General features: G+C 36.2%; 1 protein-coding gene across 3 annotated transcripts; it reads left to right on the top strand.

Moving 5' to 3' along the window:
* Positions 1-22,670, top strand: LOC109078070 (ras-related protein Rap-1A). Of its 3 annotated transcripts, none has more exons than XM_019093375.2 (8): positions 1-233; positions 10,303-10,391; positions 13,258-13,326; positions 13,429-13,485; positions 14,488-14,628; positions 17,535-17,678; positions 19,942-20,054; positions 21,557-22,670. In XM_019093375.2, the coding sequence occupies exons 2-7, from the start codon at positions 10,335-10,337 to the stop codon at positions 20,029-20,031; spliced, it is 558 nt and encodes a 185-aa protein (XP_018948920.1). In that variant the 5' UTR covers positions 1-233; positions 10,303-10,334; the 3' UTR covers positions 20,032-20,054; positions 21,557-22,670. The 3 variants fall into 3 exon arrangements, with proteins under 3 accessions (XP_018948920.1, XP_018948921.1, XP_042589339.1); XM_019093376.2 differs by having other exon boundaries at positions 3-50; XM_042733405.1 differs by lacking the exon at positions 1-233 and adding an exon at positions 8,925-9,062.
* The last annotated feature ends 3,713 nt before the right edge of the window (positions 22,671-26,383 follow it).

Below are 26,383 nucleotides of genomic sequence, written 5' to 3' on the forward strand. Positions count from 1 at the left end.
TCCGCGCTAAATCGAGGCGCTAGCTGAGCTCGCGCTGGAGCACTGAGTCGGTGAGTGACAGGCGCGTTACGTGAGCGGCTCGTGAGGTCGCATTGGGGGCAGCAGAGCCGTGTTTTTCCTATCCCAAAGCTCGTTTCGTGGAATGACCCAGTCTGCTGAGGAGACAAGGGATTGAGGTTGACTGCAGCTGAACACGCTGAAGTTTGTCGGGTTTTTCCGGCGGGTGTGTGAAGGTAGGCGGCTAAATGAGCGCGCTAGCAGACTCTATTGATAAGGACCGTTAATTCACTGCAAAAATTCCCGAAGAGATATTAAACGAGATGTGTTGTGTGATGTGGGTCGTTTTATTCACTTCTAGCCCATAACTGTGCCAATACTATTTTGCTCCTTAAATATAAAGTGATATTAAGTAGTTTTTTCCCGGCTCCAGCAGTCTTAGCATGTTAGCACAAATCTCTCGGACTGAATTTCACCACATCAGAAACCGACCAAAATAAACGCTTGCTGTTGTTATAACACATTTTATAAACATATTATAAATAACTTCTGTCTCACCAACTTAGTCTAAATCGAAAGTGTGTGGTTGAAACTAACATTCTTGTCGTCATTAATCTAAAGTAAACAGTCAAGTCAATGTTTTATGATGTATTTTTTCTGCACATTATTAATCAAAACCGACCTCTCTTACAAGGTTCGGTAGTTGTGAGTCCTGGGGAGGTTCAACCAACTCTGAGTTTAAACTTGAGCTCTGAGTTGACTTACCGTGAGATGGGAAACTGAGTTTTCGGTTTCAGAATGGTTGAACTGTGTTAACGTTCGTTCATTCATATCTTGAGTACGTTAGTCTCAGCCTCAGACGTCGTTGGCTAAACGTCTGATGCATATGGGACACAAAAGTGGAAACACTTCAGGAGTGTCGAAGTCGTCATCGGATTGGTTGAATTCTAAACGATTTCCGCGAGACTTGAATGTCGCGTTCTTTAACGTTCCGCCTGGAAACAAAGATACCGTGGCGCCAAACCCCCTCATGAAAAAAAGAAAGCTGTTGTGTTTACAACTGTGACGACGAGCGATTATCGGGATCAACTAAACGCTGGATTTTTAAAAGTATGTGAAATATTTAAAGTTCGCGGCATAGAATCTTTAAAATATGACCGAGAGATTTACATACCGGCCTGTTATTGTGGCGACATTTCCACGAAACAAAAGAACTGTGATAACTAATCTAACATTTATTTCAAACTTCACAATTCCGTCAAACGCCCCAATGAAAGCTGCCAAGAAAATCAAAACCTCCATCAATCACCAACATTAAGTCTGAAAGTCTGGCTGTGCGAGACTATGGCTGCATCCGAAAATTTAGGCAGGTGACTTGCTGCCGTATCGGGCAATGACTTTGCAGGCAGCGTTTTTGCATGAAGGCAACTCATGAAAGTTTTCCGAGAAGGCTTCTGAGGCAGAGTAAAATATAGAGAGCTTTGCTGATAACTAAGTGGATATTTCATTACTGCAATATTAATTTCTCGCTAGAAATGACATAAAAAAGTGGAAAACTTTCTCTTTTGGAGTGTTACAAGCTCTTGACGCATAAAGAAGATCTGTAAAGCTGCAAAGATTCAAGTCTCAAATCCAAAGAGATATTCTTTATAAAAGTTAAGAGTCAACCACGCCTACCTAAAACAGCTCATTCTAACAAGCCCCCACATTTCTACAGCACAGTTTGGGAAGATTTGCATAAAGCTGCCCAAATGTCCACGCAAAGAAAGAAGGCTTAACTTTTATTCTCACTGTTGCCGCCGCCGTCATGTTGTGGAAACGCTGTGTGTTACGTTGTGAAAGCGAAACTATTTTGGAATTCAGCCAATCACAACGCACTGGATAGCTGGCCAATCAGCATACACCTTGCTTTTCAGAACGATGAGCTTTGTCAAGTCACCTTTATTTATATAGCGCTTTATACAAAAAAGATTGTGTCAAAGCAACTGAACAACATTAATTAGGAAAACATTGTGTCAATAATGCAAAATGAGGGTAAACACAGTAGTGCCAGAGCCCGTCTACGGAGAGCCTTCCCACTCCCTATTAAGTCCTATTGTACCATATTTTGGTTGCAGGCGATCGCCATGAGTGCAAAATGAATGGGAGTCTATGGGGCTAGACGGCAAAATTTGTCCCTTTCACCCGATTGCCGTTGAGAAATCTCAGATCTGATTGTAGGTTTTACAAGTTCAACATGGGTTATAGGTCGAAAGTTGAATGAACGAGTACTTATGTCCTTTCGATTTCTTACAGGTTGAGTTGTTGTTGCCCATAACACGCTAGCATTCTGCTAATGAACGTATAACGTATGACGTCATTGACATTTTAAAAGACTTTTTAAAGCAAATAAGTGACTCTAAAAAAATCTAACACTCAGCAATGTGTAATTTCTTTGCATCTCCTTTCGAATACAACATTCAAATTACTAGACAAAAAAATTATATCCTGAGAAAAGTGGATTTTGAGGGGTATACCGCCGTTGACCTCCATTCATTCTGCACTTGTCCTGTGAGCGCCCTCATATGGAATCAGAGTGGAACTGCAACCAGTTCAGAAGCCGGAAACATAATTATATTTAAAACTCCCCCCATACAAAACACCCCCTTGTAGTACTCTGGTGTAACGTTATAACGACTGTTTCACACATACTCCGTCTGCAGCGTGTATGCGTTGCATATTTTTTTTACGCACCCATGTTAACGGATTCCAGCGTTCATACTGCACAAGGTTGCGGTCCATCAGTGTGTTCCAGGAGCGGTGCGTCTGCAGCATTTATGTACCGAGTCTATTTTTGCTGTGCTGCATGCGCTGAATTAAAATGACAGCACATTGTTCGCGGGAAAAATAAACATGGATTTACACGGAAATGCAGTCATTTCACAATAAATGTATACTAATTAAAGCTGTTTCACATGCAACACATGGGTTTTTGGCTAGGTTTAAAACAAGAAAAATCACACTTTTAGATAAACAAGGAAAACAATATATATATTCACTTTTACGGAGAAAAACAAAGTTCATTAAGACCCGTGGGATTGCTTGTGATAAAGATTTAAATGCAAAAGGTACGAGACTGTTTCTGTCTGTGGTGTTTTAATTTGAAATTATTTTAACAAGAAAAGTAGGCTAATTGTTGTGTTTAAATGTTTTGCCGCTTGCTTGAGCAGCTTATTATACAAACCTAGAAGTAAAATGCATGAATAATGCGTTGTTTATATTTACTGAGTTTAAACTAATGTCTATAACTATGAAAGATTGTTACTGTTCTGTGATAAAAGACTCACAATGCTGAAATATATATACTAAACAGCCGCGGATCAGTAGCGGACTGCAAACGCGTCCCACTGCAGACGGAGTATGTGTGAAACAGGCGTTACAGGCAAGATGGATGCTGCAGAACTAGTAGAACATGACACAGAAGAACTTGTGCCAATATGAGGAGCCTGGTCTCTTGTTTGGAGGGTTTTTGGTTTCCAAAAATCCGACGTCGACCAAACAACCATTTTATGCAAGTGCTGTCGGGCTAAAAGCATGTCTTGGAATATCAACCAGCAGAAAATGCATTGTACACCTGATTATGCATGAGAAGAAAAAAAAAACGTCATAAACCGGTAAACCGGCATAATTTAGAAAAAAACTGTGATATAAATTTTTGGTCAACCCGCCCAGCACTAGCTGGCACTCACCTATTATTGTCCCTGTTTTGATTTCAGCAAATCAGAATTTGGCGTAAATCAGTGAGCGAATGCACACAACCTGATTAATATTCATAAATCAAGCAGCTTGTTAATCCTTACTGCATTTCATATTGTTCTTAGTATAATTTGTATCATTATTATCTTACCAGTATTTCTGTTAGTTTTTTCCCAATTGTTTTTACAGAAACACAGAATGACCAAGAAAGCACCACCACCAGTCCTAAGTTCAGTTCAAATGACTAATATGCACACATGGTTATCTAGTTTTAATTCTAAATACTAAAGTTATATCATTAAATAATACTTGATTATCATATTATAATGCTTGACTGACCAATGTTAATAGTGTACTCTCAGATATTTAAAAAAACTATGCCATTTTACAAATATTTATATGCCTATATATATATGCCTATCTATGTGTGTGTGTGTGTGTGTGTGTGTGTGTGTGTGTGTGTGTGTATATATATATATATATATATATATATATATATATATATATATATATATATATATATATATACACACACATACACACATATACATATAATCAGCCTGGCGAGTAAACTAAGAAATTTACTGGCCAATGGCGATTCAATATGTGGAAAATTATGTGTTTTCTGACCCTCAAACCCACATAAACACATTGCATTACACCAAATACACAAAATAATGTTATTTTTAGCAACATTATATGACCAATTTAATAACTGTTAATAACTTAATAACTGATATAATATCAGAAGTAAAAACTGAAATTATTGAACTAATGTTCACTTTAATAGTATCCCATATCAAAAAAGGGAGAAAGACAGAAAAAAGAAACTAGAACGTGGCAGCAGCTAAAAATATAAAAACACAATTCAGTCAAGCTAAAGCTTTAAGCATAAAAGGTTCATGGGCGTAGGATAAAATAGGATACCTTACAAACATTCAGTTTCTATATTTAATGCGCTGCAGCTTTTTCCAGATAATATTCTCTAATTCAACCTGTTACATGTTAAATTTCTTAATTAGAGTAATAAAATTTACTACAGACTTGTAGTCAAGTCGACAGCAAGCACCACTGACAGATGAAGAGGAGATGGTCAAGTATAGGAAAAATTTTAAAATCCAAAAGTAAAAATAATAACCGTTGCTTCTGTATTAGGAAATAAAGATGACCAAAAATGTGAATTATTTGTGTTTATTTAACAGCTGTGGTGTTGGTTACGGCATATATCTCGTGCTATCCTTCCATTCCATACAGTCATCTGATTCATTTTCAGAAGGTGCGATGATGGGAATATGCTTGTCATCAATGCATACAACCAAACTGGAAATTCTGAAGGAAATTCTGATTATTGGGTTACTTCCAGAGGTCACAGAAAGATGTTATCGAGTAAACGTAATTTATCAGATAAGCCACATTTAAACCGATTCCTACACCACTGACCTACAGTCCTGTGAAACTCCTCTTTGACAGATTTGTGCCCAGGAAAAAAATTCTCAGAAAGAGTGTGAGAGCAATGCACACTTTCCTTAAAATCAGCATACAGGACTTATAATGTGCTCTGCATCTCTGATGTTTTGAAGAAAACTTCCATTTAAAATGGTACTGCTCAAATAAATATGCACGTGAATACGGTGTAAAAAATAAAATAAATAATAACATAAGGGAAAAAACAAATTTTAAGTGAATTTTTCTTATTTTGTAAATTATCTGCCAATGGGATAAGAAATTAAAAATAGCCTATTCTTGTTTCGGTTTCATCAAGATTATTTTTCTTACCCTATGGAGGAAAATTTTACCTTTTTCGTAAAATGCACTTAAAAGGAAAATCCCCCAGGATACAAGACTAAATATCTAGATAATTTTTCATCTATAGAAAATGCATCTTAGCTTAAGAATTTTAAAATATTTGTACTTGAAATAAGGCAAAAAATACTCCGTAAGAAAAGCAATTTTGCGGCATGAATAAATGAATGAGGTATTAAAACATCTCTTACACTTTAAAAAGGGGGAGGAGACGGAAAGAAACTCTGGGTTTACCGAAGAAAACGTGTTCCCGACCAGGGGTGCGTTTCCCAAAAGCATCGTTAGCCAACTATGGTCGCAAGTTCCATCATTACCAACATAGTTCAACGATTTCCTCGAAACCATAGTTCAATCTAACATGCAGTACAATCTATATATTCCATTCTATCTAAATATAAATGCATTTTAATCTATATATTTTAGCGCGTCCTCTAAAAGAGCTATTTACATAAGGGAACCCCAGAGTATGACGTAAGAGGGAACCGCAATGAATCAAACATCAAATAAAGCAAAATGCCAGTGGGAAAAAAAATAGTAAATTAATCATCAGGTGTCATGTTCAATACAGCAGCTTCTTAGAGATGTCTAATCGGTTAGAAGTTATAGTAGAAGTTATTCCTCCATCACATGCATGTGACATCATTAACAGTGGCCCTATATGTTGAACTAATGTGATTCAAACGACAGAGATGCGACGGTGTTCGGGAAACAATCGTAACTAGCTAGTTCGTTTCAACAACACTGCATCATACTATGGTGGTTAATCAGCGAGTGACGCCGTTGTACGGGAAACACACCCCAGGTTAGGTTCACCGCATAAGTTACCAATGTGACTGACTCTGAGTATAAGTTACCTCCCTTTCAGAAATGGGCTTGACTTACCCTGCTTTTCCAGGTTTGACAAACCTCCCATTTTTTAAAAAGGAAAACCCAGAGTTTCCCTCATTTCAGGGTTTACATACTCAGAGTTTTCACTTAACCTCCTTTCTGAAACATGCCCCTGTTGTATTACAATCTAATGTTCCCAGTTTCTGATGAGGAATCAAATGTGATCTGATTTTTATTGCCACATTGTTTAATAACTTGATTATATCTCAGAGTTGAGTTTAGTATCCCTAGATGACTAGGATGGATCAACTGGTTTTGCTGAGCAGACGAAAATTGGCTTTGGGGTTTTTTTTCTGACTCCAATGTTTTGCAAAGCAGTTTTCAGTTCTCTTTGCTGGTTTTACTGTGAAATGATGTCTGAGTGAGGCTTCCTTATTCTTATCTATTGAGTGAATCATTATTATGTTTTTTTTTATACTTTAGATTAGGGTTGTGACGAATGTATCATGTATCGACAATAGTCAGAGATATCGACGATAGCAGATGTCTCTGTCGATAGTCAAGACGATATTAGGCTCATTCTCCTTTTAATGTATTAAATTATAATAATAATTATTATTAGTATTATTATTTTTATTTTTTTATTAGTTGCTCTTCTATCAGCTTGAATCAGTCGGCCCATTCTCCTCTGACCTCTATATGAACTAGCTTTTTTAATTATAGTATTTTTATATTTCACTTTAGTTTATCTGTATGTTTAAAAGTATATTTTTTTCGATTATTTGTGTTTCCATAGGCTCTCTTTCGCGCACCTGCGCGGTTTAAAATACCAAATAGTTATGCTATGACAAGAACAAAGAGTCTCTCTCTTGCTTCACCCATGCACAATAATATTGTGTATCATCGATCTCATGGGTTGACGATATGACGATTTGAAAAATTACCATATGGCCCAACACTACTTTAGATAATAACTTAATGTTGGTCACACCTTTTGAAATGGATGCAAGTTAGCTCATATGAGTCAAGTTTATTATGTTGAGTTGGCAAGGTATTCTTCTAAGTTGTTAACCAGATAAAGTTATTTATGAAAATAAACTGCATCCCTTGAAACCAATCTTCTCAGGTCTTAGGTTCAAAAGGTTGTGTGCTTTGTCTCAGGCCTTGCATAAGATTTTCCTTGTCTATCCCAAAGCTAATTGCTGTTGTTGCTTTTGACTAAAATAACATTTAACTTTTCCAAGGTTTTCTTTGTTAACTGTGAACATATGCTCTTTTTCGCACTGTTATTCTGTTGTAGAAATTGATATAATTTTTAGTGCAACGGCTTTACAGAGTATGATCAGATTTCAGTATTAGTATGAAAACTTTCTGTTTCATAGATCACCTTGCACAGTGCTTACTATCATTACTTTAGTTTTTTGGTGATTATTGTGATGTTTAAGTAAAGTCATTGTCACATTCACCGATGAGCTTGACTTTTTCAATCCAGTCTCTAGATTTAGTTTCTTTGCAGTGTCACACCGAAGATGTGTTCCTCAGTCACCATCAGGGTATTCAGTTAACAAAATTTCTGAAAATGTGGTTTAAGATAATCAGTGGGATGAAAACTCTTGTAAGTTGGACTGTTGATGTTTCAGGGCTTGAAGCTGTTTGGACCATAAGAATTTGGTAAAATTCTGTGATTGTTAAGAGCAACAAATCAATCCAGTTAGAAATATAATAAACTGACAAACCATAACCCACTATGAGGTTAAATGAATGTTTTGTCTTCCTTAACTGTGACTAAAAAGGTTGTGAACGGCAACATTCAGTTGAGAAATTGTGGTTAAGTGGCATCAGTCAGGTGGCTGTGACATTCTTTATGTTCCAACTTCATGCTTTTTCTTTTAATTTATCACCTGATAACACAGAGTTTGCACTCAACATGTGTTGCCAGGGATCTGTTCTAATCAAGGGGTAATTGTTTGCCTGGTAAGCATGATCTCTCAGTAAATCCTAAAACATTTTATTCTTGATCTCAGAGAAAAATGTAAATCAATACAAGTATTGATGTAATATTATGAAGAAAAAGTTTAATGATAGCAAATGAGACATTCATAAATTATAATAAAACAAATGTGGAGCTTGTTTTAAGTGAGTTCTGCCTTTTTTTCTTGGCTGGAACACTGGAACATTTGTTTTATTTTTATTTCTTTATGTTTCCTTTTCTCACCATAAATATAACCAAGGTAGGCTGGCATGGTGTTAAATTATAAACAAACATTCACTAGTAAATTAATATTTTGAACTTGTGCTCGACATTGGAGGTCACGATAGTATTTGTTAGCTCTTAAAATATAAAATCAGTTGATTTCTAGTACTTATGTTACACACAGAAAGTCTAGTTTAATGTAGGTTAAACAAAATGTCTTGTCAAATGTTTGAGCTTGCTGAAGTATTGTGGCTTTCATCCAACACACCCACCCTCCATGGTCCTCAGCCTCTCTCTGGACCTTTATTTGCAGTCTTAGTTGAAGTATTATCCTTCAAAAGACTTTCATCAGAGCAGCTGTTATGGTCCATAGATTGTTCAGTCTGCCTTTGATGATGATCACGGAGGTTTAGCTGTGTGGAGGAATCGGCCTGTCCACGCCATCCTTATTTGGAAAGAACAGTCTGAGTGAATTCGGTAATGATACCATACTTGAGTGGGCAAGGTAAATGTTTTGTTGTTGTTTAAATGTGCCTATTTGTGTCCTAGGGAAACAAACAGCAGAAAAGGAGAATGAAAGTGTTTCACTGGCTATTGAGGACTGACATGCAAAAATTTGCTTGTTTCCGAACATAATTTGAATTGTTTGGAGTTGCAGCTGTTTTGTTGGGAGCCAAGAGGTGTGGTCATATACTATATCGCTCCATCTTGTTTGCGTGCAAATGTTTTTTCCAGACATCATGAGTGACTGAAAGTCGTTTGCTTCTGAAATGCTCCTAATCACATCTAAGTTTTAGTTCTACATACCTCTGGTCATTTTCCCTCTCGGTGGCCTCAGTTTGGCATCTCATCGCCTTTTCTACACTGCCGTTACCATTAAAGGAAGAAAATTCTCCTCTCTGCATGCCGAGCAATCCTGCAAAAGCAGAAATGGACCAAAGCTTTCGAGCAACAGCACCTATGAACCTCTCCAAGTAACACTGGATGAGATTAGTGTTCCTTGAGTGCACACAGCCTGGCCACTGTTTGGATTTGACCCCTCACCACAGAGGCGTAGCTTCAGAAGACCTGTGTTTGGCTGCATGTGTGTTTACTATATGAAAGCCAGCAGAATGGTTTCCCTGTGAAACCTTTTCACACAAAAGGGATTGTCCTATATGTATTATTCATTTTGAACAGGTCCCACATGGTTGTAGCAGCATTTGGAGAAGAGATTAAGTTGTTGATTTAAAGAATGTGGTTGTTCAAGGTCCGGTGGAGTAAATGGTTTTTGCTGATCAATGTATGTGGCATGCTTTGTACATAAAGCTGTTCAGACTGCAACTCTGGTTTGTTTACTTTAAAAGCCAATGGTGGTTAACTATTATCTTGGTTAACTTTTCCCACACAGTATTATAAATAGACCTTCTGTCCTGTTATATAACAGACTTGGATTTTTATGGCATAAAGGAAATTTCATTCCTCCAGCATCCTCTTTCCTGTCATAGACTTGCGGTGTCCAGATCAGTGTGGGCCTACTGATATGGGTTAAATCTGTGTAGGTCCAGAGGCTCAGCAGGCCTCAGTCCTGGCTCTAGACTCCACATTTCCATCCAGAACCCACAGCTGCTTTGTGTTTAAGAGGTCATGCTTGCAATATCCCCCACCTGGGCTAAGATCCAGGATGCTCTCTACACCACACCCACAAACTAACACGTATCAATATGTGGAGACCTACTCATTCTCTGGTCTTATCTTGTTTTTAGAGCACTGAGGAGTCTGGTGAAGAGACCCTGCCATGCGTGAATACAAGCTTGTGGTGTTGGGCTCTGGCGGTGTGGGCAAATCAGCCCTGGTAAGTACAGTATACCATGTCATCGTCATCAAACCTCAGAGCAGCTGGACTCCACTGCTCAGCCAAACAATGATGTGATCCACAGTAATGATCAGTAGATGATCAGTGGACCATGTCTTTGGTTGTCTCTGATTGTCATTTGGTTCTATAGCTGTAAAGGTCTTCAGAAATCATTCTAGCATGCTGTTATTATTAGTTATTACTGGTGCTTAATTATTAATAATGGTAGTTATTACATTTAAAAACAGTTGCGCTGCTGGAAACAGTCGTATTTCTTTTTAGGGATTCTTTTTAATAGGAAGTTAAAAAACAGCATTTATGTGAAATAGAAATCTTTTGTAAAATTATGATTGCCTTTACTGACACTTTTAATCAATTTAATGTGTCCTTGCTGAATAAAAGTATTAATTTTATTATGACTTTAGCCCAAACTTTTGAATGGCGGAGTTCTCTACATTGTTGATAGGAAATGTTTCTTGAGCACCAAATCAGCATATTAAAATGATTTCTGAATAATCTTGAGACACTGGAGACTGCAGTAATGTATTAAAGTGCAGGCATGAAAACACAGGGCTCAACACTAAGGATTTTTCTACTGGCCCAGTTGGGACAGTGGTTCAAAGTTTTACTAGCCCTATCTAAATCTTTAAGATATTTGTGTTGTTTTCTGGATTTAAGTGCTTCTCAGTGGGTTTCACAGCACTGGTCATATGGTCAAGACGATCAGCAAGTATTATTAATAACGATAATTAACTCAATATAACTTACTGATATAAAAATTATAATGAAAGTACTATGGAGTACTATGCACTTTTTTATGTATATATATATATATATATAATTAGGGGTGGGACGGCTCGCAGAAAAAAATTGAACCGTACGGTTCTCCAAACATGGTTTGGCACGCGCTAGGACCGCAGTTCAACTTAAATCTGACAAAGCATCTGTAATATGGTTTCTTATAAATAACACGTAAAAAAAAAAAAAAAACAGGGTTTGGCTAATGTATGTTTCTGTTGATGGATGCGCATTCTGGGTTCCTAGTACATTACAACAACAGCGATGAGAGAAAAAAAAAAAAAAAAAAAAACGTGACAAACCATTCACTCTTGTTCAATGCGAATGCAGTGTGCTGGAATACGAGCAGTCATTTATTCCTTCATCACCCGGGTGCTGATAGCGCGCGGACAGGTGAGACCTGAACAGCACATGCTGATATCTGTGTTTAAACTAAACTCATTAAGAGCCAGTGGATGCGAGCTAGCGCGAGCAGTGAGAAGATTTGTGCATGCGCAAACCTGCGTCTCAGAGTACGCGCAAAGCATAGCAGACATAGCCGGCTGAACATACTGTATCAGTGCACTGGATCAGTGCATTCTCTTAAAGTGACAGTCTTAATATTAATCGAACAGCAACAACAAATATATCACTCACTGCTCTTGATTGAATAGCTTTTGTAACTTTAATAAAGATTAATCTGTAGTTTATACAGTCAAATATGCAATGCTGTTTTACATTTGATTACTTTTGAAAGTACACCTAATGCTGGTAGCATACAATGATTACTTGTGGTGTTTTATATGTCGATGTGGGATTTTATGTTGTCGATGTTTGTTTCCATTCTTGTACTTTTTATGTAAAGCACTTTGGTTCAACCTTTGTTGTGTTTTAAATGGTGCTATATAAATAAACAAGAACAAGAACATACCGAACTGTACCGAAACCATGACTCTAAAACCATGATACAAACCAAACCAATATATATATATATTATATATATATATATATATATATATATATATATATATATATATATATATATTAATAAACTGTTTAACTGCACTTGCAAGTGAATCTCAAATTATTTTGTGGGATATTTAAATATATTCTAAATAAACTACAAACATAAAAAAAATATACATTTATTTTGTCCTCACATTCTTTCTTGTAACTCTTCCCTCCCAGTCACACACCTGGCTTAAAGGCTCATTATGCAGCTCATTATGCAGGCCTTTGTCTTCTCAGGTGTGAATCACACAAATATTCATGATAGTTGACGCCTACTCGCATATGCCCTTTTGAAACAAAAAGTGCCTTAGAAAATTTTAATCAATCTATTGTTTTCTGTGAGTGAGTAAACAAGATTTTCACATCATTTTGAAGCAAAAATTCTAGGCTACAAGCTCCAGGTTTGACAGTCTTGTGAACAAATGTTCTGTATGTGTTTTATAACCTTATTTCAGTGACTTCAAAATTTTAGTTTTTCAGTAACCACGCATAAACGTTGTTTCTAAAAAACACAATCACGTACATATATGCTATTTACATATTATTGTAGCCCAGTTTGTACTGAATACAGTGTTTTCAGACTTTGGCCATGTATATGTTTATAAGTAACTGGAAAAAAGCAAAAAAAGTCAGGGCGTGTCAAAACTTTTCCCAGCCCCCAAAACCCCCTTAGACCTCAGAGGGTTAAGTATGAAATTAGTTGTTCCAATTTTAGCAGACTTTAAGTATACCTGTTCAGTGTACAGTTGCTTTTTTTAAGTACATAGTATTTAAATAATATTTATATGTATTTGTAGTATACTTAACACAACACAAATATATTTCAAATACATTTAAGTATATAGTGATGTAATTTTGCTCAAAAGGCTGTTTTTTATCTTAATTATGTGATATCATTAAGTTGTTGTCTTGAATCCAGCCAATAACCCCTTTCCAGTGAACATCAACAACAAAAAAGTAATCTCAGACAATTTAATAAAGATATTTTAATCCAATGTTGGTCTCTTTGACATTGACTTATGTACAGCTTTCTATGAAACATTCTCTGGCTCTAATTTAATATCTGTGTCTCTTGCAGACAGTCCAGTTTGTCCAGGGAATTTTTGTGGAGAAATATGACCCCACAATAGAAGACTCCTATAGGAAGGTAGCAATTCTATGCTCAGTAGCCTTTCCTGTATTTTGTTCAATACCCCAGTGAACAATGGAAGCTTATTTCTGTTTCATTTCTTCTCTTCTCCTCATGCAGCAAGTGGAAGTGGATGGCCAGCAGTGCATGTTGGAGATCCTGGACACAGCAGGAACAGTAAGTCCGTTTGGCCTCCCTGTTTCCACACTTCAGCCAGCAGGAGCTGGCAACATACTGTAACCACATTAGTGGAGAAAAAAAAAAAGATTTCACAGCTCTGTACCTAATTTTGGATAGACAAAAATCACTTCTTATCCAAACCTGATGTGCAAAAATTAATAAAAAAAGAAAAAAGAAAAACCTGACCCAAGACAGGCCCAATCAAATTAGACCTGACCCAAGTCTGACCTGACCCAATGGGAATTTTGTAAAAAACAACTTGACCCGAATGTAAAAGTTAGCCATGTTTGCACAGCTTGCAGCCCTGCATGTCAATGGTGAGTGGGGACAGCTTGGTATGACACAAACCTACCTTATTTGTCGAATAAATTTATTCTCTGATCCTTCTTCATAACATTTATGTTGTAGGAGAATAGCCTGTTTTCTGTGGAAAGTTTGAGGAAAAACAAAAAATACACAGTTATGCTTTAATTTTTGTTAATTTGATTTAGTTGATTAAGTTTGGAATCACCAACTGCATTTAGATGTTTGTTTGTTTTAATCTGGCAGCAGTTTTCTGCAAGCAATTCCATGCAGATAAACTGCTTATGTTGCACCTCAAATGACAAGGAACTTATATTTGTTAATATTAACAAGTAAATCCCCACTCTTTATTTTCACGAATGGCTCGGGTACATTGCAGAGTGCTGGTTATAAGGACCGCATAATGCTGCTGCTCATGCAAGAATTCCATATGGTTTGGTAATTTACACATGGAAGCATAGATTGATTGAGAAGGATGTATTAAAATTATTGATAAGTATTTGTCCAAACAAAAAATGTAAACTTGGCATGTTTAAAAAAAAAAAATTGAAAATCACATTTTCTCAGGTCCATTCGGCAAAACAACTAATATCATACCATATCATTCTTTGTCTTTATTAATTTTTTAAAAAGTAACACTTTTAAACACTTGTGCTTTATTTCTCATTGTGTACTTTTTCCCTATCTCTCTTTCAGGAGCAGTTCACAGCTATGAGGGACCTGTACATGAAAAACGGTCAGGGCTTTGCACTTGTGTACTCAATCACAGCGCAGTCCACATTCAACGACCTGCAGGACTTAAGAGAGCAGATCCTACGAGTAAAGGACACAGAGGATGTAAGTATGAGAAAACATTCATGTTGAGTGGACGTTGATGTATAGATGCATTTAAAGAGAAGCACTTTAGAGACTTAGCGGAACAAATCACTGCCTTAATAAAATGTGATTTTTTTTTTTTTTTTCACAAGCCACCTGGTAGTTACTTACGCAGTTTAAAGTACCATTATCGCTTTCTCTCTTTCTTTCTATGTCAGTAACATTTAGAAAATCAAAGACAGATGAGTCTGTTATCCCATGGGTCTATACACCATCTCTGCAGCAGCCCACCCTCAACCCAAGTCTTCTGGCTTGCCTCTGTTCTATGTCAGTAATGGGATGCCCTTTTTTGGACATGTGTGGAAAGAACACTGTGTGTGTGAGTGTGTGTGTGTAGTGTGAAGCGCTGGCCCAGGGGATCACAGACATAAGCAGTTAGCATCCCTGGAATGTGTTTTGATTGGCCTTACACCGTGTGCGTCTCTTTCTGTCTCTTCTGCGGGTTGCACCGCACTATAAGTCCAGATCCCCAGCAAAGGTTCCGATCTATTGAGGCTGGAAGGCATGACATCAGTTGTATAAGTTTGAGGCCAGCTGTTCTCACTAAGAGTGTATGAGTGAATTCTTTGGATTCTGTTTTTTGATCTCACGTAATAATTATAGTTTTTTTTTATACTTTTGAGGGAGCACCTATAATTAATCATAAATAACTGAATTTTTGTTGTTAGATGCAAATGGCCAGAACAACACAATAAAAGTTATCATCTTTGTTTTTATTGTTTATTTTGTGGCTCCAGTTTTGTCATATTCAGTTCAGACTGCTCATAGTTCTGCCAAAACTTAATTTCTTCGCCGGGTGCTGTAGATTCAGTCATACGTGTCGTAGTATTTTATGATTTTCTCTCTGCATTGGCTGTTCTTGAATCTATGTTTTTCATTTTTTTTGTTAAACAAAACAAAGCAGAACAAATCCACAATATTTCTTTTTAAAAATGGAACCAGTTCTGAGTTGCTTTGGAGTAATTTTTTCCACAACCTGATTGATGTGTGATGTTGGACACAGAAGTCAAAGGAAGTCTGTATAATGTTTGTCTGTTGTTTTGGACCCCATTGACTTTAATTGTATGGACAAATATGGTTGAAATATCTTTCAAAATGTCTTTTGTTTTCCACAGAAGAAAGGTTCTGTTCACACAGCAGGGCTTTGCTGAAAATATGGTGTGGGTGTGTGTTTGGTAGTTGTGTAACGGTACACAAACATGAGGGTTCGGTATGTACCTCGGTTTTGACATAATGGTTTGGTATGGTTTAGGTACAGCAGGAGGCTGTATAAATGGCTTTTTTTTTATTATTATTATTTTATTTAAACAATGGTTTACTGAACCAATTCCTCTTTCTTTAAATAAATTCAATTATAATTTAAATTTTTTTAGGGATATAAATCTACCTCAGCTTCTACTCTAAAGTATAGGGAGCCCAAACTTAAATTCAGTTACTATTTTTTTAAATATAATAATCACCACTTAAATGAAAAAAAAAAATATGCAAACATGTAAATTGTTTTTAAATTAACTTCTGAATTATACAATTTCTATTTGTTGCTGAAATATAATAATTTACAGAATCATACCGTGTTTCGTAGAATATTTATTTAAACATATGCATTAAATAATTAAGACATTACTAAAATATAATCTAATTAGAAAATGTCCTCACCATCACAACCCTTATTGAGGGCTGAGATGTCGATTCATATTTATTTTGCGTTAAAACTAGTAATAAAGAGGAAGGGATGATCGTTTGACTGAGGCGTTAGCATACAGCGAGATGTCATGCCACATCAAAGAGTGCCAAAGCGGCATTTATTGTCTGAATTTCCTGAAAAAAATGGAACGACATGCGTCGGAACCGAAAGACCCATACCAAAAATTCTTGCTTCGAATACGTGTACTGTTACACCCCTAGTGTTTGGTTACAGAATGCGGCTGTAAATAACTGAACTGTGTGTGAACTACACGACTGATACACGACTGACAACCCATTCTGCTGCTGTGTGAACATAGCCACGTTATGCAGTTTCAGACAACGTGAGGTTAAGTAAATCATTACAGATTTTATTTTTTGATTGACCTATTTTTTTTTAAGTGTTACTGTAGCTTGGGTTGGTATTGCTTTTATGCTATCACTCTCAGATAGTTCTGTCCTTGTCCCCAGCCTGCTTTGGTGCCATTTAGTTTAAAGCTGAAACATGGCATTTCTAGTTCTGTTTCTCTACAAAGGCTTGTGCTGAAATATCTGCCCTGACCACTACCTCTTCCTGGTTTGTTTAGATTTTAAACCTTTTCCATCTGGCCAGTCCAAACATGGCAGGCTTCTGGTGCTTGAAGAGTAGTCTAGTGAGAGAAGTGCTCTGTGTGCTCTCCACTGTTTAAGGCCACAGAAGGAAATGGGAAAACTGACAGTGTCCTGCATCTTTCTAGGTGGCTTTAAATCACAACACTCACATACCATTTTACACACTGTAGACACATACACATTACATTGTCTGGTAAAAGAAGAAAGTAACTTGTTTACAGCTTATAGACCGACTACAACAGCTGACCAACTTGGTGAAAATATAATCAGAAAGCTCAGTTTTTCGGTTCTTCTTAGAGATTACCATAATAGGTGCTTACTGAGGATTTATTTGTAGCTGGGATGATTGTGCACATTTAAATCATGTCTGACATGTGGTTTGGTGACAGCTTCAGGAATAAAATTGAGAATAACCTTTGGCATCTTTCATCAATTGCCAATTGTAAATGTTACAAAACTAGCCTACAATGCATTCTTAAATGTTGCATAACCATTTAGTTTCCATGGTGAAATGGTAGATCCACATTATTACCTTTGTGTAACTTTCTTTTTCTCCTTCTCTCCGACTGTAGGTGCCAATGATCCTGGTGGGTAATAAATGTGATCTGGAGGACGAGAGGGTGGTGGGGAAAGAACAGGGGCAAAATCTGGCCCGGCAGTGGAATAACTGTGCCTTTCTAGAGTCCTCCGCCAAATCTAAGATCAACGTCCTTGATGTGAGCATGTAACATTTTCTCACTTGACATTTCCTCCATTCAGAACTAGTGGTTCAACGGATCACAAATCTCACGGTTTGGATCACATTACGGTTTTTGACTCATTTTTTGGCTCAGCAAGAAAATAACAATATTTCAATTTAATTTGCTTTCCATTTATTACTTAAAGCGAAGTACTTCTTTGATACCACAGCAAATACTATTAGATTAACTAAGAGAGTTTAAACATGATTAAAGAGACAAGAAAGTAGCAAGGAAAAATAAGAACAAATACACAAATTACAAGCGTAGATAAATACAACAGAATATGTTACAAATAAAATAAGGTTGGTAGTATTCAAATACAGAAATGTAATAATTAGGGAAAATAGCACTGTATAGTGTTCACTGTATAAATTAAATATAGATTTTTATCACAGCAGTTTTGTTTGATGATCATTAATGACAGCAGCAGTATTTATAGGCCGCTGTCACTTTAAGACCTGATGCACGGATCCGATATAATGCTACACATCACATCCGATTTCTTTCTGTTTTCAGTTGTTTTCATTTACTTGAGACATATCGGCTCCGACACTGGCATTTCCTGCGGATCGGGTATTGGTCAGACGAGACCAATCCAAATCTGATATTGTGCGTATACTATTCAGTGTTATTGTTGAGCCCCACGAAAACCACAAAAACATGATAAAGCACCAAAAAGTTTTCCTGCACTATATTTCAAGTGTTCTGAAGCTGTTCTATAGTTCAATGTGATGTACAGATTATTATTTAAGTCATTAAATTCAAGTTCACATAAACTATTCTTTCCGCTGCAGCTGTCTGTCATCCTCCATTCAGCAATCAAACTGCGTGTCGCATTCAGGTACTACAGTCAAAACGATGAAACTCTCTTCAAGAACACACAGTAACTGAGGTTTAAAACTAAAAAGAAAAGGCTCAATAAACTAACGCACAGATTTAATACACTACGTAGGCCTATCAGTATCTCTTCCCTTTGTACTAGTGATGTTCAGTTCATGAACGAATCGTTCGATTTAACCGGTTCTTTTTAGTGAACCGGTTGAACCAGTTCACCAAATTGGACTGAATTGTTTGAAACAGTTCGCATCTCTAGTAAGCATTTTATTCACTCCAGTAAGCAAAGTTATTAACTTTTTTAACGTGGCTGACACCCCCTCTGAGTCTAAATAAACCAATATCCCGGAGTAAAAACAGTACACTGACTGAACTGTTGTGAGGAGATAACATCATTCTGAGCACGGGATGCTTATTAGCACTCTTTGCCGCTCTGTATTGGCGCCTTTAGTATTATATTACTTTTCTGCGCAAAGATTATTAATAGTCTTTCTTGTTATGTCCTATCCATCATATGTTGCTGCCTTTATTACTGTGCTAGACATTTAAAAGAAACACCTTTTATATTTCTATATAAATGTATTTACTTGTTTTTTCATGGATGTATTTTACAACAAAAAAAGAGCAATGTGTAACATTTTACCAGATTTGAGATTTATTTACTTTTATTCGTAAATAAAATATTTCACTAGATTTTATAAAATTGTTGTGCACCTGTGATTTTTCTAGAGTATCTTCTGCTGCTGAATTATCCAATAACCTAGATTATAATAGTATTTTTGTAATAGATTGTGATTATATATTTTTTAATTTGTTGTTTTTCATTAAAATTAAGTTGTCTATATGTAGCAGATTGTGTTTAACACACAAAAGAGTGACGATCAGGTCAACACAGAAGTATAGAAATTCTACATTTAAAAAAAAAAAAACTGCTGGTGTATCGGATCGGATTCGGCAAATACTCAGAATTTTCGGGATCGGATCGGTTCAGAAAAATGCTATCGTTGCATCCCTAGTATGTATCTGTTAAGAGGATTTAGAAGAGGATTCAGTTTGGTGTTCGTGCACCATCTGAAACGCGTGTGCACGCTTCAAGGTGTGCGGCTTTGTGCATAGAGACCAGCGTGTGAGTAACAAATCGAGTTCCCTTTCGCCCTTTTCTCTCTGGAATTGCTTAAAATTCGCTTGCCTATGTAAATATGAACAAATTATAAAATTATACAATTTTGCAATTAAACCACGGATCACATGCGTACCGAACTCTGGGGCTTGGTCCTTACGGATCACGTATCAACTACGATCCGTTTAACCACTATTCAGAACATATTGCATAGTTTCATGTTTATGTTGAGTACTTTAAGAGTATCTGTTTTTTTTGTTGTTGTTGTTTTTTCGCACATTCCAGATCTTCTATGACTTGGTCAGACAAATTAACAGGAAAACACCAGTGGAAAAGAAGAAAGCGAAAAAGAAATCAAATTGTATCCTCCTGTAGAGCCAGCAGCAGCTCAGAGCCAGGTCTGTCATCATTTCACAGTTATATCATACAACATTGATTTATTCATTATTTATTCAAAGCTTCTTCCAACTACATTACTTTTCATAGACTGATATATTGCTCAGGCCAAATAATTTACCAGTATTCAGAAATTGAGACTGTAAGATGGGGCTGCATGATATTCAAGAAAAATGTGATATGTAATATTCAATATGTGCTACAAGTAAAAATCTATTAAAATTAAAACATTTAAACCTGGAAATTATATAACCAAAATACCAGATGATACCAGATTTTTCTTGTCCTGTCTTGATTGGCTGATAAGAGTTTTGTTTTATTTATTTGTTTCTTTTTTAAACTTTTGTAATTAGCTCTGTCATAACTTGTTATATCTAAAATCTGTTCTCATTGTCTGTAACTGCATTAATGTAATGACAAAAGTTTACTCATTGGTTAAACATTATTTATAAATATTTCTTATATTAGAATTATATTGAATTATTTGGTTTAAAGTAATTACGTTCTCTTCTCATTTAGTGACTTTCATTTCTGTTGTTGCTCATTTTATTCTGGGCATATCCCAGTTTGTTTGTTTTTTTGTTTTTGTTTTTTTTAAAGGTTTGTATTATACTATACCTTTAAAACTTGTTATTATTATTTTACTTGCTGTCAATTGGGATTGAAGCCGATATGATACCAGATGAGACTTTCCAGGGCAACTCCCTGGTATCACACACTAAACGCGTTGTACGCGTTGTACTTGCCTGCCCAATGTGGCAGTCCAAACAGTAAACGTAATCCTAAAGTTTGCTTTAGGAATGAATAAGTATTGGCATTAACAAGTTTAAAGATTTTTTGTTTAACAAAATTGGGAAACTAGTTCAAAATGTGAACTATGCAATTTATGTTTATGAAGCATAGACTTTATTCATTCCTCAAAACCATGAGATGTAAATGTGGGTATACTAACACTTCATATTCACTGTCTCTCTCACAGTGTGTGCAGTTTGAACTCTTTATCTAGTGTGTGCGCGCACACACACACACCATTTGCTTACTAAGTTTGATCTTTGCTTTATTTAGGCTACTGTAAGGCCTGTTTCATACCACACACAAAATAACAGCATATTTATTGTGGTGCTCTGAAGGTTACAGCATTCACCACTGCAAAGTGGGTGCAAGTAGAGTTTCAGTGCAGTGCCCTTTTTTGCTGCATGAACTCAGCTGAAAAGGCATTATATGAGTGCAATGTTTGAAGTATAGGCTTTTATTAATCAGCATTCCAGAAAGGTGTTCAGCATTTTAGATCTGATCATGGAAATCCATGTATGTGTGCAATTTCTATAAAAATCTTCAATTAGTTTTACTAAAAAAACTCACCACAAGACAGCATCATCTCATCATACAACAGCAATAATAAATAATTTTTTGCTGTGCCCTTTCCTTTACTACTATGTGGTAAATGTGCTTCAATATGAGTGTTTGTTTTTATTGGATTGTTTTATTTTTTTTTTCTCTGCAGAATGCTGTAATGAAGAACTGTTAGCTTGTTTGGATCATGCCAGCATTCCCATCCTCAGTGAGTGATTCAATGGAACAGCTGACTGACTGACTCAAAGCAGCAAACGAGAACAACTCTTTTATTTCCCCTTTATGTTGGCAGTAAAATTTGAGGGAAAACTCAATTACCCAGAAGCAATTTCAGTAGAACTGAGAACATCTCACCATTTCCTGGACCTTCCAGACTTTTTACATCACTGACCGTGGCTGATGAAGAAATTAAACAAACCTCATATTAACATAATATTGAAAATTAACCTCCATAAAAGACATTTTTCAGTTACTCTACCAAATGAATCATAGGGTATAATACCTCTGGATTTTTTATTTATCTTTCATTTCCCTTTACACTGAAAATCTGATGGCAATATTTAAAATCCTTCAACTTCCTCAAAAACCCATGGATACATCTGTTCAGAAACTTCAAGACCTGCACTGTCAAGAAGGAGAAAATCACTGAAATTTCACCACAAATGTGTTTGTAAAACTCTTCCCCATAAACTCTTGAACTCTGTGCTTTTCAATGGCCTCATCACCTGTTGAAGAAGCAGGATGAGAAATCAGAGTTAACAGTATTCATTTGCGCAATACCACATGTTCAAGGACATGAAGGATGACAGAGTTCAATATCCAGTTATCAGCAGACAGCATGAGCATCTTTAAGCGTAGATGTTGTAAATGATGTCAAGTTCAGTTGTTTTCTCTCATAAGTTGTACTTCCACTTATGATACAATGTGTAAATGTCTATCAATGACAAACATGTATGTAAATGTTTTGCTGACAACTATGGACGCGTTCATCTGAAAGGACTGCCCCCATTCCCAATGTGACATTATTTTGTATTCAGTCACTTGGATTTCCTAGCTCATATATCATATTCTAATGCCATTCTGTTTCATAAAGACTGTTTCATAAGTAAACAGGGCTTTTATAGTGTAAAAAGTGGGGGAAGGAACGATCGATTTCTGTCTATCGAGACTGAAATATATTGTACTAAACCAACTATTTCCTCTAGTGTTTTTCTGTCAAAAGATCTGGCTTTTAAAGATTATTAAATTTTAGTACCTTTTCATTATTTCTGCCAGTTTGTATTTTATTGGTTTATCGAGATCAACAAGATTGTTTTATGTCTCTCCTGGTATGTACTTAAAAAGATAATTTAACAGATTGATGGAATAATGTTCTGTAAACCAAAGCAAATTTTTTGCCTTTTTTTCTGAGAAAAATAAGATCCTCCAGGGAATTCATGTTACATTCATGGCAAAAGTAGAGCAACCTAACCTCAGGGCTTGAACTGCTACTTTAGTACAATGGTAAATGAGGCAAAAATGTGAACCTAGCAATTCTACCATTGACATCAAAGAATTAAGAGCTGGGATTTTTATGTATATTTTTATAAACAAACAGGACTGACTAATGTCATTATCAGTTTTCAACGGCAAGAATGAACAAATTGTGAAAAATCAGCAGACAGATCAGATCAACGCAAATACAGACCTGCCGACCTGTACGCTGGTACGATTCGTCACTAAACTACGCAAAAATCTAGTGACGCCCCGTCCACGCGCAGTGTTTAAAACAAGCCAAAGAAAAAGATGAAGAGTTCAACCAATCAGAACGGTTTTGTTGTTGTTTGTTTGTTTGTTTGTTTTACATTTAAATAATTTCTGCGTTTTATTTCTCTCCTAGTAGCCTATAGTTTCTAGTTTCAGTTCAAAGCGGCTCGCGCTCGCCCCGTCAGATACTTACGTTTCACAGGTATATTGTCCATCTGTAAATGTAAAAAAAAAAAAAAAAAACATGGAAATATTTCCATTTTGCTGTCAGAAATGCATGAGCTTTTGCTTTAGCGATTTTCCGCTAAACTCCACAGACTTAATTTAGAACGAGCGCCGCCGCGCGCATGCGCGCCAAACAGACAGCGCTCAATGAAATGGGAGCGCAATAACTAAAAGATGCATTTTGCTGAAATATTTGTAGTTGGACAATAAATGTGACATGTAGAATTTTAAACCTACAAGTAAGTGTATTTGTATGATAGCACTAACTGTAAAGTGTAATGGGGTAATCAAAATAGCATTTGTACTCAATTAGTATGTTTTTATTATTATGTTTATTTTTAGTTTAGTAACTTTAACTTCTGCTTTAAAAAATATATATTTTTTTTGTTTTAAGATTGCAATGTTACAATATTACAATGTAATGTGATTTTAACCCTTTTTTGCACATAATACAGGTCCTTCTCAAAAAATTAGCATATTGTGAAAAAGTTCATTATTTTCCATAATGTAATGATAAAAATTAAACTTTCATATATTTTAGATTCATTGCACACCAACTGAAATATTTCAGGTCTTTTATTGTTTTAATACTGATGATTTTGGCATACAGCTCATGAAAACCCAAAATTCCTATCTCAAAAAATTAGCATATTTTCATCCGACCAATAAAAGAAAAGTGTTTTTAATACTAAAAAAGTCAACCTTCAAATAATTATGTTCAGTTATGCACTCAATACTTGGTCGGGAATCCTTTTGCAGAAATGACTGCTTCAATGCGGCGTGGCATGGAGGCAATCAGCCTGTGGCACTGCTGAGGTGTTTATGGAGGCCCAGGATGCTTCGATAGCGGCCTTAAGCTCATCCAGAGTGTTGGGTCTTGCGTCTCTCAACTTTCTCTTCACAATATCCCACAGATTCTCTATGGGGTTCAGGTCAGGAGAGTTGGCAGGCCAATTGAGCACAGTAATACCATGGTCTGTAAACCATTTACCAGTGGTTTTGGCACTGTGAGCAGGTGCCAGGTCATGCTGAAAAACGAAATCTGCATCTCCATAAAGCTTTTCAGCAGATGGAAGCATGAAGTGCTCCAAAATCTCCTGATAGCTAGCTGCATTGACCCTGCCCTTGATAAAACACAGTGGACCAACACCAGCAGCTGACATGGCACCCCAGACCATCACTGACTGTGGGTACTTGACACTGGACTTCAGGCATTTCGGCATTTCCTTCTCCCCAGTCTTCCTCCAGACTCTGGCACCTTGATTTCCGAATGACATGCAAAATTTGCTTTCATCCGAAAAAAGTACTTTGGACCACTGAGCAACAGTCCATGCTGCTTCTCTGTAGCCCAAGTCAGGCACTTCTGCCGCTGTTTCTGGTTCAAAAGCACACGCCTGTGCACGGTGGCTCTGGATGTTTCTACTCCAGACTCAGTCCACTGCTTCCGCAGGTCCCCCAAGGTCTGGAATCTGTCCTTCTACACAATCTTCCCCACCCGCAGGTCACCTCTTCTCGTTGTGCAGCGTTTTTTGCCACACTTTTTCCTTCCCCCAGACTTCCCACTGAGGTGCCTTGATACAGCACTCTGGGAACAGCCTATTCGTTCAGAAATTTCTTTCTGTGTCTTACCCTCTCGCTTGAGGGTGTCAATGATGGCCTTCTGGGTTAACCTCTTACCCATGATTGCGTTTTTGAGTAATGAACCAGGCTGGGAGTTTTTTAAAAGCCTCAGGAATCTTTTGCAGGTGTTTAGAGTTAATTAGTTGATTCAGATGATTAGGGTAATAGCTCGTTTAGAGAACCTTTTCATGATATGCTAATTTTTTGAGATAGGAATTTTGGGTTTTCATGAGCTGTATGCCAAAATCATCAGTATTAAACAATAAAAGACCTGAAATATTTCAGTTGGTGTGGCAATGAATCTAAAATATATGAAAGTTTAATTTTTATAATTACATTATGGAAAATAATGAACTTTTTTACAATATGCAAATTTTTTGAGAAGGACCTGTATATGCCTACATGCTTACATTCACTTTATTTGTTTAATCCAAATACAAAATACCGAGATGTATATAGGCTACTGTATACCGCAAATCAGCTAAAAAATACAGAGATATAAATTTTTGCACATATCATCCAGACCTATACAGAAGTGTACTGGAGTTTTATTTTTCTTTTTTTAAATGGCATATATATATATATATATATATATATATATATATATATCTATATATATATATATATATATATATATATATATATATATATATATAAGTAAATAGCAAAGATTAACTAAAATAAACAGTTACGGTAAACTGTAAAACTGTTTACACCCCTGCTGATGGTACTCAAAAAAAAAAAAAAAAAAAAATCCAAGGTTGGCAGGTCTGCAAATATAACCTCAGTATTAAAACTAATTAATGTGCATTTTGTTTACATTCAGAAATGTCTTAGTTTCAACATTTTAACAATATTGTAATTACATGAATTACAGTATGCCAGCAAAACACTGCCAACATGCAGAGTACAAAAGTTTTTTTTTTTTTTTAAGTATCCTGTGTTTTGTGTTTCTTCATGAAGAAGGTCGCGATCAACAGCACAAAGCAACAGAGATTAAAAACAAGTGTAATACATTACATTTCTTAAACGTTAGTTTTTCCATTCATTTACCATTCTGTCATAACTTCAAAACAGTTCAAATCATGTTCATTAATTTTAGTCAAAATTTTAGTTTACTAGAAATAATAAAAAAAATTAATAATATATTAACACACACATAACGTGTAGCTTTGTTTGTGTGTGTGTGTGTGTGTGTGTGTGTGTGTGTGTGTGTGCGTTAATATATTATTTAATTATACTGTGATGACTTAGTGTTCCCTTTATTGTTTTGAGCAATGAAAGAAAACAATCTTCGTCTGCATCTCGCATCTCAGCCAGTTTTAGCCAGATGTGGTGTTTCTGGACTTCAGAAGTGTAGACATCACCTCCCCGAGGGACCGAGCAG

This window comes from Cyprinus carpio, chromosome B11, assembly GCF_018340385.1.
Source record: "Cyprinus carpio isolate SPL01 chromosome B11, ASM1834038v1, whole genome shotgun sequence".
Taxonomy (NCBI): Eukaryota; Metazoa; Chordata; class Actinopteri; order Cypriniformes; family Cyprinidae; genus Cyprinus; species Cyprinus carpio.